This window comes from Ranitomeya imitator, chromosome 1 (genome assembly GCF_032444005.1).
Source record: "Ranitomeya imitator isolate aRanImi1 chromosome 1, aRanImi1.pri, whole genome shotgun sequence".
Lineage (NCBI taxonomy): Eukaryota > Metazoa > Chordata > Amphibia > Anura > Dendrobatidae > Ranitomeya > Ranitomeya imitator.
The window spans coordinates 55,040,915-55,065,891 of record NC_091282.1 but is presented as its reverse complement, the minus strand read 5'-3'; the positions used below and the strand labels follow the sequence as shown (position 1 = coordinate 55,065,891).

At 44.1% G+C, this 24,977-nt stretch overlaps 1 protein-coding gene and 1 long non-coding RNA gene across 3 annotated transcripts in view; one reads left to right on the top strand and one right to left on the bottom strand.

Moving 5' to 3' along the window:
* MYO5B (myosin VB) overlaps window positions 1–24,977 on the top strand; it is a 266,922-nt gene that overhangs the window by 184,574 nt on the left and 57,371 nt on the right. For both annotated transcript variants that reach the window (XM_069746786.1, XM_069746792.1), the window contains exons 9-13: window positions 11,534–11,643; window positions 14,633–14,898; window positions 17,176–17,257; window positions 18,682–18,822; window positions 21,303–21,425. In XM_069746786.1, the coding sequence (XP_069602887.1) occupies window positions 11,534–11,643; window positions 14,633–14,898; window positions 17,176–17,257; window positions 18,682–18,822; window positions 21,303–21,425 (722 nt within the window). The remainder of the gene's footprint in view (window positions 1–11,533; window positions 11,644–14,632; window positions 14,899–17,175; window positions 17,258–18,681; window positions 18,823–21,302; window positions 21,426–24,977) is intronic.
* Window positions 1–24,977, bottom strand: part of LOC138661858 (uncharacterized) — an 81,385-nt gene that overhangs the window by 29,372 nt on the left and 27,036 nt on the right. Inside the window, exon 2 of the long non-coding RNA XR_011317973.1 lies at window positions 20,437–20,476. This is a non-coding gene — a long non-coding RNA (uncharacterized lncRNA). The remainder of the gene's footprint in view (window positions 1–20,436; window positions 20,477–24,977) is intronic.

Genomic DNA, 24,977 nt, shown 5'->3' with positions numbered 1-24,977 from the left:
AAAACTGAGGTTTATTTTTAGCCAACGGTGTAGCATCAATGCCCTTTAAAGGAATAGGGTTCTGCAAAGGCTGCAAGGGGAAACCACAACGTCTGGCAAATTCTAAGTCCATTAAGTTCAGAGCGGCGCCTGAATACACAAATGCCATGACAGAAAATGACGATAATGAGCAGATCAAGGTCACAGATAACAGAAATTTAGGTTGTACAGTACTGATGGTAACAGAACTAGCGATTCTCTTTGTACGCTTAGAGCAATCAGAAATAACATGAGCAGAATCACCGCAGTAAAAACACAACCTATTCTGACGCCTGAATCTTTGTCGTTCAGTTCTAGACAAAATCCTATCACACTGCATAGGCTCAGGGCTCCGCTCGGAGGACAACGCCACAGTGTGCACAACTCTGCGCTCGCGCAAGCGCCGATCAATCTGAATGGCCAGAGACATAGAATCACTCAGACCAGCAGGCGTGGGGAACCCCACCATAACATCTTTAACGGATTCAGAAAGACCCTTTCTGGAAATTGCCGCCAAGGCATCCTCATTCCATTTAGTCAATACAGACCATTTTCTAAATTTCTGGCAATACGATTCTGCCACTTCTTGACCCTGACACAGGGCCAACAATGTCTTCTCTGCATGATCCACTGAATTAGGTTCATCATACAATAACCCTAGCGCCTGAAAAAAGGTGTCTACTGTTGTGACCTGGTGGTTAGGAGCACCCGGAATGACCTGATAGTTAAACCTCATACAGGACGAGCTCTGGGATGTGGGAGCTCTGCTGACCGCAAGCCCTAATCCTATCACACACACTAGAAATAGCCGTGGAGCGCTCCTGACCAGACCTAGGCGCCTCGTCACAGCCTAAGAACTATCTAGCCCTAGAGATAGAAAATAATGCCTACCTTGCCTCAGAGAAATTCCCCAAAGGTAAAGGAAGCCCCCCACATATATTGACTGTGAGTAAAGATGAAAGTCACAAAAGCAGAAATGAAACAGGTTTCAGCAAAGGGAGGCCAGACTTACTAAATAGACAGAGGATAGGAAAGGTAACTTTGCGATCAGCACAAAAACCTACAAAAGACCACGCAGAGTGTGCAAAAAAGACCTCCGCACCGACTCACGGTGCGGAGGGGCCACTCTGCATCCCAGAGCTTCCAGCTAGCAAGACAAAATCATGAAAACCAGCTGGACAAGAAAACAATGAACAAATAATGACTATCAGGAACTTAGCTTCTGCAGGAGAAGGCAGGTCACCAGAGAGATCCAGGAGCGAACTGAACCAATGCAAAAACATTGACAGCTGGCATGGAGTAACGATCTGAGAGGAGTTAAATAGAGCAGTCAACCAAAGGATAAACCACGTCACCTGTGTAAGGAACCTCAGAAGCAGCAGCTTCACTCACAGCCACCAGAGGGAGCCCATAGACAGAACTCGCCAAAGTACCATTTACGACCACAGGAGGGAGTTCGACAACAGAATTCACAACAGTCTACATTAAACAAAGCAGGATTCCCAGATTCCAGGGAAAATGCCCAATCCTGAGCATCACCACGCAGCAGGGAAATAACAATTTTAACCTGCTGAATGGGATCACCAGAAGAACGGGGTTTCAGAGCAAAAAACAGTTTACAGTTATTTTTAAAGCTCAAAAATTTGGACCTGTCCCCAAAAAACGAATCAGGAGTTGGAATTCTAGGCTCTAAAACTGGTGTCTGAACGATATAATCGGAAATACCCTGTACTCTAGCAGCAAGTTGGTCCACACGAGAAACCAATTCCTGAACCTCCATGCCAGCGCCTAACTCCTGAGCCACCCAGAAGAAAAGAGGGAAGGAAAGACAAAACAGACTACAGAAAAAAAATGGCTCAGCACTTTCCTTCCCTTCTTCTGAGATGCGTTTAACTCATTGTTGGCCAGTTGTACTGTTATGATCTGGGGGCCTAGGAGCAGCATGTGACGTACTCTGGAGAAGGTGGTACCTGTACTGACCGCAGACCCTGAACTTAGCACCGCAACTAGAAGTAGCCGTGGGATGTACCTTACACTCCCTAGACACCTCGACACAGCCTTAAGAACTAACTTCCCCTAAAGATAGAAACGGGAAAACTATCTTGCCTCAGAGAAAATCCCCAAAGGATAGACAGCCCCCCACAAATATTGACTGTGAGAGGAGAGGGAAATGACATACGCAGACTGAAATCAGGATATAGCAAAGGAGGCCTTTCTAGCTAAAAAGAAAGAATAGGACAGATTACTAAGCGGTCAGTATAAAAACACTCGAAAATATCCACCACAGAAAATACAAATCTCCACATCTGACTAAAGACATGGAGGGTAAATCTGCATCTCCAGAGATACAGCTTGGCTGCAAAAAATCCTTACACAGACAAAGCTGGACAAGACAAAACATGAAAATGCACAGAACAATAAGAACTTATCTTTGTTGAAAAGAACAGCAAAACAGGAGAGACCAGTAAGGGATGTGAATCATCCAAAAACAATGGACAACTGGCACTGACTAAAGGATCAATCAAGACTAAATAGCCCAGTCCAAATTGCAATAAGTGGACACACCTGATAAATGCTGCGATCCAAAGACAGCAGCACTACCACTCATAACCACCGGAGGGAGCCCAAGAGCAGAATTCACAACAGACCTCGTTCACACGTTATTTGGTCAGTATTTTTACCTCAGTATTTGTAAGCTAAATTGGCAGCCTGATAAATCCCCAGCCAACAGGAAGCCCTCCTGTTGTGAATTCTGTGGTCGAGCTCCCTCCTGTGGTCACAAGTGGTACTTCGGCTGATTCTGTCTATGGGCTTCCGTTGGTGGATGTGAGTGGTACTGCGGCTTCTGAGTTTCCTTCCTCAGGTGATGAGGTTAAGTCGTTGGGTGCTGCTCTGTTTGACTCCACCTAGTGCTTTGATCCTGGCCTCCAGTCAATGTTCTAGTATTGGTCTTGCTTCCTCCTGGATCGTTCCTGTGGCCTGTCTATCCTGCATAAGCTAAGTTTTGCTTGTGTTGTTTTTGTTTGCTATTTTTTCTGTCCAGCTTGCTATATTGGTTTTTCTTGCTTGCTGGAAGCTCTGGGACGCAGAGGGAGCACCTCCGTACCGTTAGTCGGTGCGGAGGGTCTTTTTGCCCCCTCTGCGTGGTTGTTTGTAGGGTTTTGTGTTGACCGCAAAGCAATCTTTCCTATCCTCGGTCTATTCAGTAAGTCGGGCCTCACTTTGCTAAAATCTATTTCATCTCTGTGTTTGTATTTTCATCTTAACTCACAGTCATTATATGTGGGGGGCTGCCTTTTCCTTTGGGGAATTTCTCTGAGGCAAGGTAGGCTTATTTTTCTGTCTTCAGGGCTAGCTAGTTTCTCAGGCTGTGCCGAGTTGCATAGGGAGCGTTAGGAGCAATCCACGGCTACCTCTAGTGTGGTATGATAGGATTAGGAATTGTGGTCAGCAGAGTTCCCACATCTCAGAGCTTGTCCTATGTTATTTGTAACTATCAGGTCACTTGTGTGCTCTTAACCACCAGGTCCATTGTGGTTCTGAATTACTTATTCATAATAGTACTGGAGGCCCAAAGTACAAATGCTTCTCAATAGAGGGAAAAAAGAAGTTCTGAGACCATTTTTTTTTTCTTTGCACTGTGTTTTGCCTTTTTTTTTCCCCTAGACATTTGGGTGGTTCAGGACACAGGTGTAGTGATGGACATTAAAGGTCTGTCTTCATGTGTGAATCATCTCACTGCAAGAGTACAAAATATTCAAGACTTTGTGGCTCAGAATTCTATGTTAGAACCAAGAATTCCTATTCCTGATTTGTTTTCTGGAGATAGAGCTAAATTTCTGAGTTTCAAAAATAATTGCAAACTGTTTCTGGCTTTGAATCCTCGCTCCTCTGGTGACCCAGTTCAACAAGTTAAGATCATTATTTCTTTATTACGTGGCGACCCTCAAGACTGGGCATTTTTCCTTGCGCCAGGAGATCCTGCATTATGTAATATTGATGCGTTTTTTCTGGCGCTCGGATTACTGTACGATGAACCTAATTCAGTGGATCAGGCAGAGAAAAAATTGCTGGCTCTGTGTCAGGGTCAGGATGAGATAGAGATTTATTGTCAGAAGTTTAGAAAGTGGTCCGTGCTCACTCAATGGAATGAATGTGCACTGGCAGTTATTTTCAGAAAGGGTCTCTCTGAAGCCCTTAAGGATGTCATGGTGGGATTTCCTATGCCTGCTGGTCTGAATGAGTCTGTCTTTGGCCATTCAGATCGGTCGACGCTTGCATGAGCATAAATCTGTGCACCATTTGGCGGTATTATCTGAGCATGAACCTGAGCCTATGCAGTGCGATAGGACTTTGTCCAGAGCTGAAAGGCAAGAACACAGACGTCAGAATGGGCTGTGTTTCTACTGTGATGATTCCACTCATGCTATCTCCGATTGTCCTAAGCGCACTAGGCAGTTCGCTAAGTCTGCCACCATTGGTACGGTACAGTCGAAATTTCTTTTGTCCGTTACTTTGATCTGCTCTTTGTCTTCCTACTCTGTCATGGCATTTGTGGATTCAGGCGCTGCCCTGAATTTGATGGACTTGGAGTTTGCTAGGCGCTGTGGGTTTGTCTTGGAGCCCTTGCAGTGTCTTATTCCATTGAGAGGAATTGATGCTACGCCTTTGGCCAAGAATAAGCCTCAGTATTGGACCCAGCTGACCATGTGCATGGCTCCTGCGCACCAGGAGGATATTCGCTTTCTGGTGTTGCATAATTTGCATGATGTGGTCGTGTTGGGGTTGCCATGGCTACAAGTCCATAACCCAGTATTAGATTGGAAATCAATGTCTGTGTCCAGCTGGGGTTGTCAGGGGGTACATGGTGATGTTCCATTTCTGTCTATCTCATCATCCACCCCTTCTGAGGTCCCAGAGTTCTTGTCTGATTACCGGGATGTATTCGATGAGCCCAAGTCCAATGCCCTACCTCCGCATAGGGATTGTGATTGTGCTATCGATTTGATTCCTGGTAGTAAGTTTCCTAAGGGTCGACTGTTTAATTTATCTGTACCTGAGCACGCCGCTATGCGGAGTTACGTAAAAGAATCCTTGGAGAAGGGTCATATTCGCCCGTCGTCATCGCCATTGGGAGCAGGGTTCTTTTTTGTGGCCAAGAAGGATGGTTCGCTGAGACCTTGTATTGATTACCGCCTTCTAAATAAAATCACGGTCAAATTTCAGTACCCCTTGCCGCTTCTATCTGATTTGTTTGCTCGGATTAAGGGGGCTAGTTGGTTCACCAAGATAGATCTTCGTGGTGCATATAATCTTGTGCGTATTAAACGGGGCGATGAATGGAAAACTGCATTTAATACGCCCGAGGGCCATTTTGAGTACCTAGTTATGCCATTCGGACTTGCCAATGCTCCATCAGTATTTCAGTCCTTTATGCATGACATCTTCCGAGAGTACCTGGATAAATTCCTGATTGTATACTTGGATGATATTTTGGTCTTCTCGGATGATTGGGAGTATCATGTGAAGCAGGTCAGAATGGTGTTCCAGGTCCTGCGTGCTAATTCTTTGTTTGTGAAGGGATCAAAGTGTCTCTTTTGTGTTCAGAAGGTTTCATTTTTGGGGTTTATTTTTTCCCCTTCTACTATCGAGATGGACCCTGTTAAGGTCCAGGCCATTTATGATTGGACTCAGCCGACATCTCTGAAGAGTCTGCAAAAGTTCCTGGGCTTTGCTAATTTTTATCGTCGTTTCATCTGTAATTTTTCTAGTATTGCTAAACCATTGACCGATTTGACCAAGAAGGGTGCTGATGTGGTCAATTGGTCTTCTGCTGCTGTGGAAGCTTTTCAAGAGTTAAAGCGTCGTTTTTCTTCTGCCCCTGTGTTGTGTCAACCAGATGTTTCGCTTCCGTTCCAGGTCGAGGTTGATGCTTCTGAAATTGGAGCGGGGGCTGTTTTGTCACAAAGAGGTTCTGATTGCTCGGTGATGAAGCCATGCGCCTTCTTTTCCAGGAAGTTTTCGCCTGCTGAGCGAAATTATGATGTTGGCAATCGAGAGTTGCTGGCCATGAAGTGGGCATTCGAGGAGTGGCGTTATTGGCTTGAAGGAGCTAAGCATCGCGTGGTGGTCTTGACTGATCACAAGAACTTGACTTATCTCGAGTCTGCCAAACGGTTGAATCCTAGACAGGCTCGTTGGTCGCTGTTTTTCTCCCGTTTTGACTTTGTGGTTTCGTACCTTCCAGACTCTAAAAATGTGAAGGCGGATGCCCTGTCTAGGAGTTTTGTGCCCGACTCTCCGGGTTTGCCTGAGCCGGAGGGTATTCTCAAAGAGGGCGTAATTGTGTCTGCCATCTCCCCTTATTTGCGGCGGGTGCTGCAAAAATTTCAGGTTAATAAACCTGATTGTTGCCCAGCGGAGAAACTGTTTGTCCCTGATAGGTGGACGAATAAAGTTGTCTCTGAGGTTCATTGTTCGGTGTTGGCTGGTCATCCTGGAATCTTTGGTACCAGAGATTTAGTGGCTAGATCCTTTTGGTGGCCGTCTCTGTCGCGGAATGTGCGTTCTTTTGTGCAGTCCTGTGGGATTTGTGCTAGGGCTAAGCCCTGCTGTTCTCGTGCCAGTGGGTTGCTTTTGCCCTTGCCGGTCCCGAAGAGGCCTTGGACACATATCTCTATGGATTTTATTTCGGATCTCCCCGTCTCTCAAAAAATGTCGGTCATTTGGGTGGTTTGTGATCGCTTCTCTAAGATGATCCATTTGGTACCCTTGCCTAAATTACCTTCTTCCTCTGATTTGGTGCCATTGTTCTTCCAGCATGTGGTTTGTTTGCATGGCATTCCGGAGAACATCGTTTCTGACAGAGGTTCCCAGTTTGTTTCGAGGTTTTGGCGAGCCTTTTGTGCTAGGATGGGCATTGATTTGTCTTTTTCCTCCGCTTTCCATCCTCAGACAAATGGCCAGACTGAACGAACCAATCAGACCTTGGAAACATATCTGAGATGCTTTGTTTCTGCTGATCAGGATGATTGGGTGTCCTTTTTGCCGTTGGCTGAGTTCGCCCTTAATAATCGGGCCAGCTCGGCTACCTTGGTTTCGCCGTTTTTCTGCAATTCTGGGTTCCATCCTCGTTTCTCTTCAGGGCAGGTTGAGTCTTCGGACTGTCCTGGTGTGGATACTGTGGTGGACAGGTTGCAGCAGATTTGGACTCATGTAGTGGACAATTTGACCTTGTCCCAGGAGAAGGCTCAACGTTTCGCTAATCGCAGACGCTGTGTGGGTCCCCGACTTCGTGTTGGGGATTTGGTTTGGTTGTCATCTCGTTATATTCCTATGAAGGTTTCCTCTCCTAAGTTTAAGCCTCGTTTCATTGGTCCATATAGGATTTCTGAGGTTCTTAATCCTGTGTCTTTTCATTTGACCCTTCCAGATTCTTTTTCCATCCATAACGTATTCCATAGGTCGTTGTTGCGGAGATACGTGGCACCTATGGTTCCATCTGTTGATCCTCCTGCCCCGGTTTTGGTGGAGGGGGAGTTGGAGTATATAGTGGAGAAGATTTTGGATTCTCGTGTTTCGAGACGGAAACTCCAGTATCTGGTTAAGTGGAAGGGTTATGGTCAGGAAGATAATTCCTGGGTCTTTGCCTCTGATGTCCATGCTGCCGATCTTGTTCGTGCCTTTCATATGGCTCATCCTGGTCGGCCTGGGGGCTCTGGTGAGGGTTCGGTGACCCCTCCTCAAGGGGGGGGTACTGTTGTGAATTCTGTGGTCGAGCTCCCTCCTGTGGTCACAAGTGGTACTTCGGCTGATTCTGTCTGTGGGCTTCCGTTGGTGGATGTGAGTGGTACTGCGGCTTCTGAGTTTCCTTCCTCAGGTGATGAGGTTAAGGCGTTGGGTGCTGCTCTGTTTGACTCCACCTAGTGCTTTGATCCTGGCCTCCAGTCAATGTTCTAGTATTGGTCTTGCTTCCTCCTGGATCGTTCCTGTGGCCTGTCTATCCTGCATAAGCTAAGTTTTGCTTGTGTTGTTTTTGTTTGCTATTTTTTCTGTCCAGCTTGCTATATTGGTTTTTCTTGCTTGCTGGAAGCTCTGGGACGCAGAGGGAGCACCTCCGTACCGTTAGTCGGTGCGGAGGGTCTTTTTTCCCCCTCTGCGTGGTTGTTTGTAGGGTTTTGTGTTGACCGCAAAGCAATCTTTCCTATCCTCGGTCTATTCAGTAAGTCGGGCCTCACTTTGCTAAAATCTATTTCATCTCTGTGTTTGTATTTTCATCTTAACTCACAGTCATTATACGTGGGGGGCTGCCTTTTCCTTTGGGGAATTTCTCTGAGGCAAGGTAGGCTTATTTTTCTGTCTTCAGGGCTAGCTAGTTTCTCAGGCTGTGCCGAGTTGCATAGGGAGCGTTAGGAGCAATCCACGGCTACCTCTAGTGTGGTATGATAGGATTAGGAATTGCGGTCAGCAGAGTTCCCACGTCTCAGAGCTTGTCCTATGTTATTTGTAACTATCAGGTCACTTGTGTGCTCTTAACCACCAGGTCCATTGTGGTTCTGAATTACTTATTCATAACGCCCTCCCCCCTGGCAGTATATATTAGCTCACACATACACATAATAGACAGGTCATGTGACTGACAGCTGCCGTATTTCCTATATGGTACATTTGTTGCTCTTCTAGTTTGTCTGCTTATTAATCAGATTTTTATTTTTGAAGGATAATACCAGACTTGTGTGTGTTTTAGGGCAAGCTTTGTGTGTCAAGTTGCGTGTGGCGACATGCATGTAGTGACTTTTGTGAGATGAGTTTTGTGTGGCGACATGCGTGTAGCAACTTTTTGTGTGTCGAGTTGCATGTGACAGGTTAGTGTAGCAAGTTGTGTGCAGCAAGTTTTGCGCATGGTGAGTTTTGCGCGTGGCGAGTTTTATGTGTTGTGCCTTTTGAGTATGTGCAAGTTTTGTGTGAGGCAACTTTTGCATGTGTTGCAACTTTTGTGCATGTGGCAATTTTTCCGCGGGTGCAAGTTTTGTGTGTGGCGAGTGTTCCCATGAGGTGAGTTTTGCACGTGTGGCGAGTTTTGCGTGAGCCTAGTTTTGCATGTGGCGAGTTTTGCGCGTGGCGAGTTTTGAGCGGCGACTTTTGTGTTTCGACTTTTATGTGGCGAGGTTGGTGTATGTGTGGTGAAATGTATGCTGAGGGTGATATGTTTTCAAGCACGTGGTAGTGTGTGGCGCATTTTGTGTGTGTGTGTTCATATCCCAGTGTGTGGTGAGTATCCCATGTCGGGGGCCCACCTTAGCAACTGTACGGTATATACTCTTTGGCGCCATCGCTCTCATTCTTTAAGTCCCTCTTGTTCACATCTGGCAGCTGTCAATTTGCCTCCAACACTTTTCCTCTCACTTTTTCCCCATTATGTAGATAGGGGCAAAATTGTTTGGTGAATTGGAAACCGCAGGATTAAAATTTCGCCTCACAACATAGCCTATAACGATCTCGGGGTCCAGACGTGTGACTGCAAAATTTTGTGGCTGTAGCTGCGACGGTGCAGATGCCAATCCCGGACATACATACACACACAAATTCAGCTTTATATATTAGATTAGCAAACTGTCACTTATCCTTATCCAGAAGTGGTCAATGGTGGGGGGGCGACTATTGGGGCCTCCAGTCTATCCCGAGGATGGGTATTTGAAACGCCCCTTTACGATGGAGCGAGGGCTGGAGGACGATAATGTCTTATTTGTAGGAAATGTCAAAAGCCTTACTTGTGCGGCCCGGATCCATGTTGCCTTCTGGGTGGCATTTGATGGCCATTTCTCGATGGTTCAGAGATTGAAGGGGCAATAGTAAGATTCAGCTTCTGCGATGAGTCGCATGTAAGGTGTCAACCGATGCCAAAAACGTCGGCTGGTCCAGGCTTTACTTCATTGATCATGAGCAACATCCTATTCTTATTCTCTAGTCACACCCAGAGCTGCACCGAGAATTGTTTAGCACAGACAGACACTTTAACAAGATGCCAGATGACTTGTAGAGAACTCAGGATGCCACAGTCAGTTTTTTTGACGCGTGCACATGGTGGTGTTACCACTTCATGTTGTAACAGGGCACCACTTTATAGACCCCTCATTGAGAGGTTTTCTCTGCTGGATTCATTCGTATAGCTCCTGCATGCTAGAACCCTGATCATACAGCAGCACTCCGAGCACCTGAGCCACCTAATGTGTGCCGCCATATTGGCTCCACAAGGTGCATGAGATCTTGTAGACCAATAAACTCTTATCTTGGTCTTATCCGTCCACAAGACGCTTTCACAGAAGGATTTTGGCTTACTCACATACACTATGGTAAACTGCAGCCTGGCTTTTTTATGTTTCTGTGTCAGCAGTGGGGTCCTCCTGGGTCTCCTGCCATAGCGTTTCGTATCATTCACATGTTGATGGACAGTTGCGCTGACACTGATGCACCCTGAGCCTGCAGGACAGCTTGCATTTCTTTGGAATTTGATTGGGGCATCTTACCCACCATCCAGACTATCTTGAGTTGCAACCTTTCATCAATTTTCTCTGCAGTCCACATCCAGGGAGATTAGCTGCAGTGCAATCGGTTCCTGATTATGTTGCGCACTGTGGACAAAGGAACATCAAGATCTCTGAAGATGGACTTGTAATCTTGAGATTGTTGATATTTTTCAACAATTTTGGTTCCCACATCCTCAGACAGTTCTCTTCTCCTCTTTCTGCTCTCCATGCTTAGAGTGGCACACACAGACACACAATGGAAAGAGTCAACTTCTCCCCTTTTTATCTGGTTTCTGGTGTGATTTTCATATTGCCCACACCTGCTACTTGCCACAGGTGAGTTTAAGCAAGCATCACGTACTTGAAACAAAGTTGTTTAGCCATAATTTTGGAAAGGTGCCGTCAACTTTGTATGGCTCATTTCTGGGGTTTTGTATTAAATAATGTCCAATTTTGTTCTTTTGCATTGTTCCAATACGCACAAAGGAAATAAGCGTGTATAACAAAACATGTAATTGCAATAATATTTTGGGTGAAAATACTTCATTTTCTGTAACAATTTCAAGGGTGCCAACACTTTGAGCCATGAATGTTCCCATTTTTTTTACTTTTTAAGTAGCTTCAGAAGTCTCCCAGACATTCTGCAAGTATTGGAAAACATGATCTGTAGGTCTATACAGTGAAACCTCTCTACAGGACCACCTCTTTGAGAAGACCACCCGCTTTGTGCACTACTGAGCTCTAGAAAGAGGGTCACAGGCTGCCACTTTATACTGATATCGCGCACGACGTGTGTCCACGTTGAGTGGCAAGTCTGGGTCTGTATAGCGGTATATTAAGCACCTAGGAATAGCCTAAAAAAGCAGCTGTTGTAACCAGATGGGGGGATCTGACAACCTTGTGCTGATGAAAAGGAGACTGACTCCTGTTACTAGCACCTATCTGATCTTCTCATTTTATGTGCATTTTATATATTTGTGCCTTACCAGGAGTGAAGGAGTCGCACCAGATGAGTATTTTTAAGATCATAGCTGCCATTCTGCACTTGGGGAACGTCGAGATCATTTCAGAGCGGGACGGGGAATCCAGCAGCTTGCCGGTAAGCAGCACATGTGTCACGGTTGTAGGTTCTAATGCAATGAAAGGGATTCAGAGGGATCCACATAGCCCTTTGTTTTATGTCAGCCACCGATTGAGATCTGTGAAAGCCCCAAAGACATTGTGATGGAAATGAGTAATTCAGGAAACCAAAAGCCTATTATTGTCGTAGACTGTGCAAATAACATTTGTGTTTAGTATTTAGTGTTAATAACTAAAAGAAAGTGTGCAATATTGTCAAAATTATAATGCCACATCATGCTCAATAAAGTGCTTTACAGTGCCCAATAAAAGTGCTAGGTAGTGCTCCATAATAACTGTGCCATACGGTGCCAACAATGGTGCTGTACAATGTCCAAATAACAGTTTTGTGCATTGTTCTATAAAAACTGTGACATACAGTGTAAATAGTGTCATACAATGCACAATAATAGTGCTGTACAGTGTGTATACAACAGTGCTGTGTATTGATCAATAACTGTGCCATACAGTGTAAATACTAGTGATGTACTGTGCTCAATAATAGTGCCACACAATGAATAAATTACAGTGTTTAACTTCATAATGACTGTGCCATACAGTGTAAGAAAATAGTGCCATACAATGTCCAAATAACACTTATGTATGTTGTGCCATAATATCTGTGCCATACAGTGTATATAATGATGCCGTACAGTGCCCAATAATATTGCTGTGCCATTTCCAAATAACAATGCGGTTTACTGCTCCATAATACATATGTAAATACTAGTGCTGTATAGTGCTCAATAATAGTGCTGTACAATGTCCAAATCACACTGCTGGGTACTGCTGCACAATAGCCGTGCCACTCAGTGAAAGTGTCATAAAGTGTAAAAAAGAATAGTATTATATGGTGCCCATTGTACAAAAAAACAAATGATAATGCTGTCTACTGCTCCATAGTAAGTGTGCCAAATAGTGTAATTAATAGTGCCATACAGTGAGCAATAATAGTGCCTTACAATGTCCAAATAACAATGCTGTGTACTGCTCCACTATAGCTGTTCCATACAGTGCCCAGTAATAGTGCTGTGCGATATCCGAATGTCAATGCTCCATATTATCTGTGTCATACAGTTTAAATAATGGCACCATACAATGCCCAAGAAAAAAATCTCCTATGCTATCAAAGTAAGTGTCATATATTTATCACTAATGACAGCGTCCTCATGTGGCCAAATAATGTTGTCTAAAAAAAATAACAACCTCATTAAGTGTACATCTAATAGTATCTGACAATAGCGAGAGCAATAAGTGCCCCAATGATAGTGCCGTATAATCTCCAAACAGCATTGCTTTGTATTGTTCCATATGTTTTAGACAGTGAGGGTGACCAATGAGTAGAACAGGCGGCCACGAGAGGTGGTGAGTTCTCCTTCAATGGAAGTCTTCAATCAGAGGCAGACATCTGTCTGAGATGGTTTAGTGAATCCTGCTTTGAGCAGGGGGTTGGGCATGGTCACCCTGGAGGTCCCTACATTCTATGATAATAACTGGGCCGTAACAATAGTGCCATATAGTGCTCAATAATAGTACCGTACAATTTGTAAATAACAAGGATATGTATTCCTCCCTAATAACTGGGCAGCACAGTGCCCAAATAATGGTGTTCGTAAAAACTACAGCCCAGTTGAGTGTCCAGACACAATTGCCTCCAGTCTGTGATACATTGCGAGCACTGATGCAGACGCACAGATTAATTCATTAATGGCTCGCCACTCAATAGACCATTCATCTTACAGGCAGGAGGTATCACCGGATTGACCTGTTTTGGTCGGTAGATAAATTGCCGCCGTTCTGATGACTTCTGCACCCTCCGATCACCTTGATTGGAAATTCTGTGCTGACATCTAGTGACGCTGCCTCCCATACTGGTCCGTAGCCAAAATATTGGCCGGCAGCCACGATAATACTCCCTGGAAGTATGAAAAAGGAGCAATCAGCTCTCCTGACCTGGCGCACAGCAAAATCCTCCAGCAATGGCAATAGTCCAAATGATATCCAGCGCTCCCATCTTCTTAAAAGAATTGATCCAATAGTATAAAAGGCGCAAAAATTAAAAAGCCAGAAAAGAAATATCTGCTGCTCTCTCAGGCGTTGACCTTTAGGACCATGTAGGTCTGAAACCTGTTGCCTGAGAGAGCAGCGGATATTTCTATTCTGCTTTTTTATTCTTTGTACTGTTGTTTTTAACCATTTTTTTTGCTTTTTACACTACTGGATCAATAAAGCAATTCTTATAAGATGAGTCGAGCGCTGGATATCATTTGGAATGTTGCCCGGGAGGGGGCATTCTGATTTCTACAAATATACCATTGTAAAAATAATGTGTTCCACAGCCATTAACAGTTGTCGCAATTAACGCAATGTAACGGATCTGTTAGCGCACCCATTGACCGCAATGTGCAAACGGATCGCTAATGCATCGCTAACATATCCCATTTTTGGCATGCATCAGCGATGTCCCGTTATTTTCGGACGGACCTCGAACGCTGTTTGCAGCGTTCAGGGTCCGTTCTTCGCTAGCGCAGATCGGGCATCTGCGCTAGCGGGATCGCCAAATGCGATCACTTTTTGGACATTCCGTTAGCGTATGCGCTAAACGGATTGCACTAACGCAATGTGAACCTAGCCTAAGAGCAGAGCAGGTTTGCTCTGAAATCGATCTATGTTTCTATTCACTGGCTAAAGCAGAGGTCATCAAATCCACATGATAAAAATCTGTCTTGATTGCAGTGATGATCACACAAGACAAAGCTTGAGATGCGTTTGTGTGTTGGAGGCAGGCATTGGACCTCCCCCTATGCACTCGCAGCCTTATTTGCATAAAGTATAAAACTTTTTTTTATCCAGCTTGTATGCCTCATGGATTTTTGCTTGCCCCGGTCTTATTACTACCCCACCCAGCGCTGTCACCTCCGGACGGTTCCCTTTAAACCTTGTCTCATCTATCCTTCTCTATTCTCTAGAAGGGAGACGAGCACCTGAACCACTTCTGTGCGCTGCTCGGGGTGGAGCACGATCAGATGGAGCACTGGCTGTGCCACCGGAAGCTCGTCACCACCTCGGAAACTTACGTGAAGAACATGTCCATCCAACAGTCTGTCAATGCCAGGAACGCCCTGGCCAAGCACATCTACGCTCAGCTGTTCAGCTGGATCGTGCAGCATGTGAACAAAGCGCTACACACCACCAGCAAGCAGCACTCCTTCATCGGGGTGCTGGATATATACGGGTAAGGGGGCCCTAATAATGATACTTGGCGCTTAGACAATGTACGGATGCTTGACCCCCACCATTGAGCCTGTTCTGTCCATCGGCGGCGGTCCGATCTCTTCTATGGATAGCGGATACCGTACGATCTTAGGACAACAACCTGCAACTCTTATTCTATCCATTGCCACCTTTGGGGTATGTCCAAAATTTTAGCTACCATTTTTTTTAACTGTCCCCACCTTTTCATGTAGTTCTGCTTTAAAAAAAAAAATGTGTATACAGGTCCCATGCAGATTGATGCGTTTCCTTGGTTATAGACTAATGGCGCTATATAAATAATAATAATAATAGACTACAGAGATCCCGGCGTGGTCCGATCCTGGGGTCATGTATAACGTTACACCCTCAAGGTGCTGATAATGAAAGGGAGTAACACCTGACCTCAGACTACGCACAGTGTTTGTTTGTAGTCTGTTACCTTGGAGACACATAGTTCCTTATTGGAGCTGTATACAAAGAAAACGTTGGAGATACTCGTTGCAATTTTGTTTCATTTTGCATGGATTGGAGCAATAAGAAATAGCTGTAAAACTGTATTTTGGTCCTCGTGGGGCCAATGGGGAGACCTTTCCGTCCTTTGTGTCTACTTGTAGTCATACGCACGGAGAGAGGTTACGACACAACACCAGGTCGTGGAGATCTTTCTTCAACTTGGAGCGTCTTTGACTTCCTAGATACAAGTAATTGGATGATATGTGGAGTCTTGGGGGCAGCAGTAGGGGGGAAGCTTAATTGTTTGTTTCGCTGCTGTGTTGCTTTGGCACGGGGCTGTAAATGAGCGGATAATATAAATCTTCCACACGACGCCGCGCCGCTGCTCCGAAGGCTCTGACAGGCGCACTGCGTCTCCCTAATAGTCCTCCGAGATTACGGAGTCTCCGAGCAGATGAATGGACGCGTTCCTCTCCCTTATAAAAAAGACAATTAGTATCTGCGGAGAGGAACGTGGCCATCGCCTGAGCTCGTTTCACAAGATTAAAACTTAAAAAAAAAAATAAAACTAGAAATAATGTAAAGCTTATACGAGCTGTTAAATTCTCGGGGGGATGGGAGCATTATACGTGATGTTCCATACTGCGCAATGCCAGACCGTTCAATTGCTTAACTAAAAAGCCGGGGGGCGAGAAAGTCAACCCAAGAGGGTCTTGCCTGGCAACGTGGGTCTCCTCCCCTCCTAGGGTGCCTCTGGAATGGAATTTTATTTATTTTTTATGAAAATTGTTTTCCCATTCTCCAGCTCTTTAATTGGTAATTTGAATGGGATCAATCAAAGCATCAAATCGGTCTGCAAAAAGCAAACTCCTTGTATGGCTATGTGGACGCCAAAAATCGAACAAGTTATGGCTCTTGGAAAAGGGGGAGGAGAAAAGTGAAAGTGCAAAAATAAAAATTGGCCGCGCCAGGAACGGTTCAGAGAGGCTTCTCAAGTTTTAGGGTATGTGCACACGTCAGGTTTTTTTCCTGACAAAATCCGGAGAATTCTGGCAGAAAATCGCGTTTTTTTCCACGCGGATTTTTTGCGGTTTTTGCGCGTTTTTTGCGCGGATTTTTTGCGAAAGTTTTGCGTTTTTTTTTTTTTTTTCCTGAAAGTCATTTTGGCTTAGAAATCCGCAAAAAATCCGCAAAAAGAATGAGCATGTCCATTTTTTTGCGGAATGCGTTTTTTTTGCGGTAAAAAACGCATCCATCTGAACAAAAAATCCGGAATGCATTCTAAATGATAGGATGCATATTTTTAGCGTTTTTGATGCGGAATTATAGCGTTTTTATAGCGAAATTCCGCCAAAAAAACGCTAAAAATCCGGACGTGTGCACATACCCTTAAGGTTATCCCCGATCCTATAACTTCCCAATCGCTGGGGGTCCGACTGCTGTAGCTCTAGAGCCAGGGCTCTGTAGAAACTTGTGTGAACGGATTGGAGGTCGATCGGGCGCACGACACCTCCATTCATGGGAGCACTGGAGATTGCCGAGCGCAGCACCCCTGACCGCCTGATCTTCGGCTATCCTGTTAGAATGAATGGAGAGTCAGTGTGCGTGATCCATCTCCGCTCCACAGACCCCTGCTTCTCGGGAATGGTGGTGATTGGCAAGTTATCCTCTGTCCCTTGGATAGGAGATAACTTTCAAATTTGAGAATACCCCTTTAAGCTGTGGTGGCAGACATACCCAACTTTTCCAGATGTAGATATTGCGACTTGGATTTAATTTTATTTTTTCTTTTCTTTATTTCCAGGTTCGAAACTTTTGAAATAAACAGCTTTGAACAGTTCTGCATCAATTACGCCAATGAGAAGCTGCAGCAGCAGTTTAACTCGGTACGTTGGCCCTGGGCAACTTCTCCCCATGACCCATGAAGCCACCCCCGGGCGAAACAAGGCTGGCTTAAGTTCGTGGCTCAGCTCTGTCTACAGGGAGCGCTATCAAAATACTTTTTTTTTTTTAAATGTTGCTGCCTTTTGAGGCATAAAACATATAGAGATTCGTGGTAGGAACTGTGTATGAATGTGAGTAATCTAAAGACTTAGAGAGGCCTAATTCCAGCGATGTGTCACTTACTGTTGGAGCAGTTTTGACAAAAACCTATTTTCTCTGCTGTAGATATAATAGAGCTCAGACTGCTAAGCTGTGTATAACTCCGCCCACACCCTTGATTGGCCTCTTACGTGTACAGTGCGTTGTCAGCCAATTACTGGTGAGGGTGGGGTTACACAGACTAGCTGGACTGGTTAGCACATGACACCTAGTCCTGCAGTGATAATCTCCTGCTGATATATTACTGATTGTATTGAAACCCAGCCTAATGAGTGACACATCGCTGGATTCAGGCTTTTTTGCCCAATATTATGCTGCTCCCAGATGAAATAGCAAAAAAACTTCCAATAGTTTCCCTTTAACCTTTGTTCAATGACAAAAGTTGGTGCATTTAGAATGGGGGAGTGCTGCTCCCGAGCACAAACATCTGCTTTAAAAAGTGGTAAAAAGTTTTTTAAGAGACATATGGAATTTACCAAGGTAGTCACGTGGTTGCTTATTGTTACCACCCCTCCAGTGGAACAATTAAGTTTTTGCACAATTGTAATTCTTAGGCGACCTCATGTAGTGATAACAGAAAATATGAAGCTATCCTTCCATTCTGCCTTTTTATGCAATCAACTATATATATATATATACATTTTTTATTTCTTCTGTCACTCACCATAAAAAGGCCTAGGATATCCGGTTTCAGTAGTCTTATTAATTCCTATGGAGACTGTCTGCACCTAGTAACACAGTCTTGGGGTCACTAACCTTAGCAATAGCAGTGCCTCGGCAGCCGATCTCCCACACCATCGTACATTTACAACTTGTCTTATTGGCCCCCCAAAGAATAACCCTGCCAAATACAGCGGTCATAGGGCATTGTGGCATTCCTCTGTTATTCCTCTTGACAATGTATGAATAGATCACAGCCCTTCTGTTAATGTGGAGTGTCCATGCACTCTCTTATCAGAATGGATTGAGTCAGACTGTATATAGACGCCCCCGATGGGGAAGGGTACTGGGAATACCTAGTTTACATTGTAATCATACTTTTCCAGGACGAATAGCAAAGAGACAACATTGTGCAGATGACTTTTTTTTTTTTTTTAGAATTTATATTAGTTATGTAGTTACTAAACCTAATATGTCCAAAGAGCGTGGCGGTGTGTGATCTTCCACTTTTGGTAAATTTCCAATACTAGCTGTGTTTCCCTTGCAGCATGTGTTTAAACTGGAGCAAGAGGAATATATGAAGGAGCAAATCCCATGGACCCTCATTGATTTTTACGACAATCAGCCCTGCATTGACCTGATTGAGGCCAAACTTGGTATCCTGGACCTTCTGGACGAGGAGTGTAAGGTAAGTCAACTAATCAGGACAAATAAAGGGTTTATACCTTTTAGTTTATTTTTCCAGTTTTACTTTTGTTGTAGACCTGACAAGTCATAGTACAAGGTATAAACATTAACGACTCTTTAGGGATAAGCCACCTTTTTGAAGGGGATCATTTTAGTGTAACGTATTCTGAAAAGTGAAGGATCTACTGTGTAGTATGAGCCAAGATAAGCTGCAGTCACACGGATAATAAGCAAAGAGAAGGTAGTACAGTGTAAGCCAAGATAAGCTGCTGTCACACTGATAATAAGCAAAGAGAAGGTAGTACAGTGTAAGCCAAGATAAGCTGCTATCACACTGATAATAAGCAAAGAGAAGGTGGTACAGTGTAAGCCAAGATAAGCTGCAGTCACACTGATAATAAGCAAAGAGTAGGTTGTACCATATGAGCCAAGATAAGCTGCAGTCACATTGATAATACGCAAAGAGTAGGTAGTACAGTGTAAGCCAAGATAAGCTGCAGTCACACTGATAATAAGCAAACAGTAGGTAGTACAGTATGAGCCAAGAGAAGCTGCTGTCACACTGATAATAAGCACAGAGTAGGTTGTACCATATGAGCCAAGATAAGCTGCAGTCACACTGATAATATGCAAAGAGTAGGTAGTACAGTGTAAGCCAAGATAAGCTGCAGTCACACTGATAATAAGCAAACAGTAGGTTGTACAGTATGAGCCAAGATAAGCTGCTGTCACACTGATAATAAGCACAGAGTAGGTTGTACCATATGAGCCAAGATAAGCTGCTGTCACACTGATAATAAGCAAAGAGAAGGTGGTACAGTGTAAGCCAAGATAAGCTGCAGTCACACTGATAATAAGCAAAGAGTAGGTTGTACAGTATGAGCCAAGATAAGCTGCAGTCACACTGATAATAAGCACAGAGTAGGTTGTACAGTATGAGCCAAGATAAGCTGCAGTCACACTGATAATAAGCAAAGAGTAGGTTGTACAATATGAGCCAAGATAAGCTGCTGTCACACTGATAATAAGCACAGAGAAGGTTGTACAGTATGAGCCAAGATAAGCTGCTGTCACACTGATAAGAAAAGAGTATGTTGTACAGTATGAGCCAAGATAAGCTGCTGTCACACTCATAATATGCAAAGAGTAGGTTGTACAGTTTGGGCCAAGATAAGCTGCTGTCACACTGATAAGAAAAGAGAACATTACACAGTATGAATCAAGATAAGCTGCTGTCACACTGATAATAAGTAAAGAGAAGATTGTATAGTATTAGTCAAGATAAGCAGCCCTACATGTCAGACAAGCGGACATATATGTTGATTAGTGATTTATTCTGTCATGTAGTTCTATTATAAGGGTTATTCCCATCTTCATAAATTGATATTGCCATATAGAGTTTGCAAATACAATGAATTTTCTTGTCTTCTGCTTATTGAAATATTCAGTCATTCTTGAGATAGTAACAGTTTTCTTTTGATTAAAGACCACCGCTGATAGACAGCAGAACATGCGCAGAGTTTACCAGCTCTTTTCTATTGAGCTTACACACACGGTTTTAATGCTGGCCAGGATTGCTGGAGTGCGCTGTCACCAGCTTAAGCGCAGTACTTACAAGTTCGACAGCAGCGGTGGTCGGTCTCCTAGGCAACGAGCTGTAGACAAAAGAAAAGTGTGAATATCATAAGAACTGATGCAAATTTTAATATGCAATAAACTGCAAAAGTGCTTGTTTTTACATGCACTATCTGATTATACAGATGGGTGAATAACCCTTTAATGCACATCCAAACATAAAGGGGTTGTCAGAGGCTTATTTTTAGGATTGGCTAATAGATGAGTGGGAGCCTGTAATCTGGGCACCGCTGCTGATCAGTTTATAAAAGAGGCGGCTGAGCTGTAATACCAGGCACAACGGTGTGGAGCTGTGTACACCACAAACAGGGCACACCGCAGCCCCTGCAATCAGCTAATCGAGAATCTGATATTGATGGCTTATACTAAGGATTGGCCCTCAGCTTTGAAGTCTTGGAGAACCATTTTAATTGCAAAAATACCTTAAAGGGATCATCTACCTTTTTAGGACATTTTTTTCTTCTTAAATGTATATATTAGGGGTTAAAAATAACTTTTGTAATTGGGTTTCATAAAAAAAATTGCACGGTTTGCCTTCTATATTACGATATGAATTGCTTGCTGCAGCAAGAGTTAACTGAGAATCCATCAGTGAGCTTCTTCTGACAAGAGTTAGTAACTCTTTTATCCAACTATTTTTTTTTTCAAGCTTTTCTCAGCTCATTTATGAGCATTCGACAACATCGAAGTTGAATGTCGAGGAAATTGCTGACTCTTGTTGGCTTCCTTCCATGGAACTCTATGGCTCTCTGTGTCATGTCGTTCTATAGAATTAGGTTTCACCTTCAGTCCTGGCCGGATGCAGCATTTAGTGCCGCACTATAGTGACAAGTTGTCTGTCTGTAGGTCCCAAAGGGCACAGACCAGAACTGGGCTCAGAAGTTGTACGACCGTCACGGCAGCAGTCAGCACTTCAAGAAGCCTCGGATGTCGAACATCTCTTTTATCGTGGTTCACTTTGCTGACAAGGTAAGTGGTGACTCTCGGTGATAAAGTCAATGCGTCAAAACCTCAAAGTAAAAGTCCATAAATCAAAATATTTTTTTAGGTCCAAGATTAATTATAATGGTTAAAGTTTTTCAAATTATCCTTTTCATAGGCATATATGTAAAACATGACATGCTGGCTACCTGTATCCACCACTAGAGGGAGCTTACCATAATTCACCAGTTATATTGTATGCGAGTCCAGTGCTCTCCACTCGTGACGTCACCTACAGTCACATGATCACATACTTGTAATCATTACTGCTGAAGCCATTGATATCTCTTCACACAGCCACCACTAGAGGGAGCTCACTGCATATAGATTTATATATCTTAGGGTACGTTCACATTCGCGTCTTTGGACGCAGCGTCGTCGCCGCAAAACAACGCATGCGTCATGCGTCCCTATCTTTAACATTGGGGACGCATGGGCATGCGTTGTCATGTATTTTGGTGCGTTTCGCGATGCATACGTCGTTTCGACGCACCTGCCAGGGCGCGGCAAACACATGTTGCATTTTTTCTGCGTCCAAATTTTTTTTTAAAAAACGCATGCGTCGTCGATGCGTCAAAAACCCCATTGAAGTGTATTGGCAACGCAGAAGACGCAAGTACTTGCGTTGTTGTGCGTTGTACGAAGCATGCGTTCTTTAATTAAAGTGTATAGACGGTGTCAAGGCACTGAAAAGACCCTATATATATATAAAAAAAGGTTGAACGCATGCGTCAAAAAAGCCTGCGTTTCACATGCGTCTTTCGTGCGTCGTGCGTTGCATCCACGACGCTGCGTCCAAAGACGCGAATGTTAACGTAGCCTTACAGCAGCCACCACTAGAGGGAGCTCACTGCATATAGATGTATAGTTTACAGCAGCTGCCACTAGAGGGAGCTCACTGCATATAGATTTATAGAGTTTACAGCAGCCACCACTAGAGGGAGCTCACTGCATATAGATTTATAGAGTTTACAGCAGCTGCCACTAGGAGGAGCTCACTGCATATAGATTTATATATCTTACAGCAGCCACCACTAGGGGGAGCTCACTGCATATAGATTTATATATCTTACAGGAGCCGCCACTAGACTGAGCTCACTGCATATAGATTTATAGAGTTTACAGCAGCTGCCACTAGGAGGAGCTCACTGCATATAGATTTATATATCTTACAGCAGCCACCACTAGAGGGAGCTCACTGCATATAGATGTATAGTTTACAGCAGCCACCACTAGGGGGAGCTCACTGCATATAGATTTATAGAGTTTACAGCAGCCACCACTAGAGGGAGCTCACTGCATATAGATTTATAGAGTTTACAGCAGCCACCACTAGACTGAGCTCACTGCATATAGATTTATATATCTTACAGCAGCCACCACTAGACTGAGCTCACTGCATATAGATTTATATATCTTACAGCAGCCACCACTAGACTGAGCTCACTGCATATAGATTTATATATCTTACAGCAGCCACCACTAGGGGGAGCTCACTGCATATAGATTTATATATCTTACAGCAGCCACCACTAGACTGAGCTCACTGCATATAGATTTATATATCTTACAGCAGCCACCACTAGACTGAGCTCACTGCATATAGATTTATATATCTTACAGCAGCCACCACTAGGGGGAGCTCACTGCATATAGATTTATATATCTTACAGCAGCCACCACTAGACTGAGCTCACTGCATATAGATTTATATATCTTATAGCAGCTGCCACTAGGGGGAGCTCACTGCATATTGATTTATATATCTTACAGCAGCTGCCACTAGAGGGAGCTCACTGCATATAGATTTATAGAGTTTACAGCAGCTGCCACTAGGGGAGCTCACTGTATATAGATTTATATATCTTACAGCAGCTACCACTAGACTGAGCTCACTGCATATAGATTTATAGAGTTTACAGCACCTGCCACTAGGAGGAGCTCACTGCATATAGATTTATATATCTTACAGCAGCTGCCACTAGAGGGAGCTCTGTTATGACCTGGTGGTCAGGACAATAATGGACCTGGTGGTTAAGAGCACACGGAATGACCTGATAGTTACTAATAATATAGGACGAGCTCTGAGACGTGGGAACTCTGCTGACCGCAATCCCTAATCCCATCACACACACTAGAAATAGCCGTGGATTGCTCCTAACGCTCCCTATGCAACTCGACACAGCCTAAGGAACTAGCTAGCCCTAAAGATAGAAAAATAAAGCCTACCTTGCCTCAGAGAAATTCCCCAAAGGAAAAGGCAGCCCCCCACATATAATGACTGTGAGTAAAGATGAAAATTACAAACACAGAGATGAAATAGATTTAGCAAAGTGAGGCCCGACTTACTGAACAGACAGAGGATAGGAAAGGTAGCTTTGCGGTCAGCACAAAAAACTACAAAAAGACCACGCAGAGGGCGCAAAAAGACCCTCCGCACCGACTCACGGTGCGGAGGCGCTCCCTCTGCGTCCCAGAGCTTCCAGCAAGCAAGACAACAATCAAAATAGCAAGCTGGACAGAAAAATAGCAAACCAGAGAAAAACAAGCAGGAACTTAGCTTCTGCTGGGAAGACAGGTCACAAGAACGATCCAGGAGTGAACTAGACCAATACTGGAACATTGACAGGTGGCATGGAGCAATGATCTAGGTGAAGTTAAATAGAGCAGCCAGCTAACGAATTAACCTCGTCACCTGTGGAAGGAACCTCAGAAGCCGCAGCCCCACTCACAACCACCAGAGTAAGCTCATGGACAGAACCAGCCGAAGTACCATTCATGACCACAGGAGGGAGCTTGACAACAGAATTCACAACAGGGCTCACTGCATATAGATTTATAGAGTTTACAGCAGCTGCCACTAGGGGGAGCTCACTGCATATAGATTTATATATCTTACAGCAGCTGCCACTAGAGGGAGCTCACTGCATATAGATTTATATATCTTACAGCAGCTGCCACTAGACTGAGCTCACTGCATATAGATTTATATATCTTACAGCAGCCACCGCTAGAGGGAGCTCACTGCATATAGATTTATATATCTTATAGCAGCTGCCACTAGGGGGAGCTCACTGCATATAGATTTATATATCTTACAGCAGCTGCCACTAGACTGAGCTCACTGCATATAGATTTATATATCTTACAGCAGCCGCCACTAGACTGAGCTCACTGCATATAGATTTATATATCTTACAGCAGCCACCGCTAGAGGGAGCTCACTGCATATAGATTTATATATCTTATAGCAGCTGCCACTAGGGGGAGCTCACTGCATATAGATTTATATATCTTACAGCAGCCACCACTAGACTGAGCTCACTGCATATAGATTTATATATCTTATAGCAGCTGCCACTAGGGGGAGCTCACTGCATATAGATTTATATATCTTACAGCAGCTGCCACTAGGGGGAGCTCACTGCATATAGATTTATATATCTTACAGCAGCTGCCACTAGACTGAGCTCACTGCATATAGATTTATATATCTTACAGCAGCCGCCACTAGACTGAGCTCACTGCATATAGATTTAT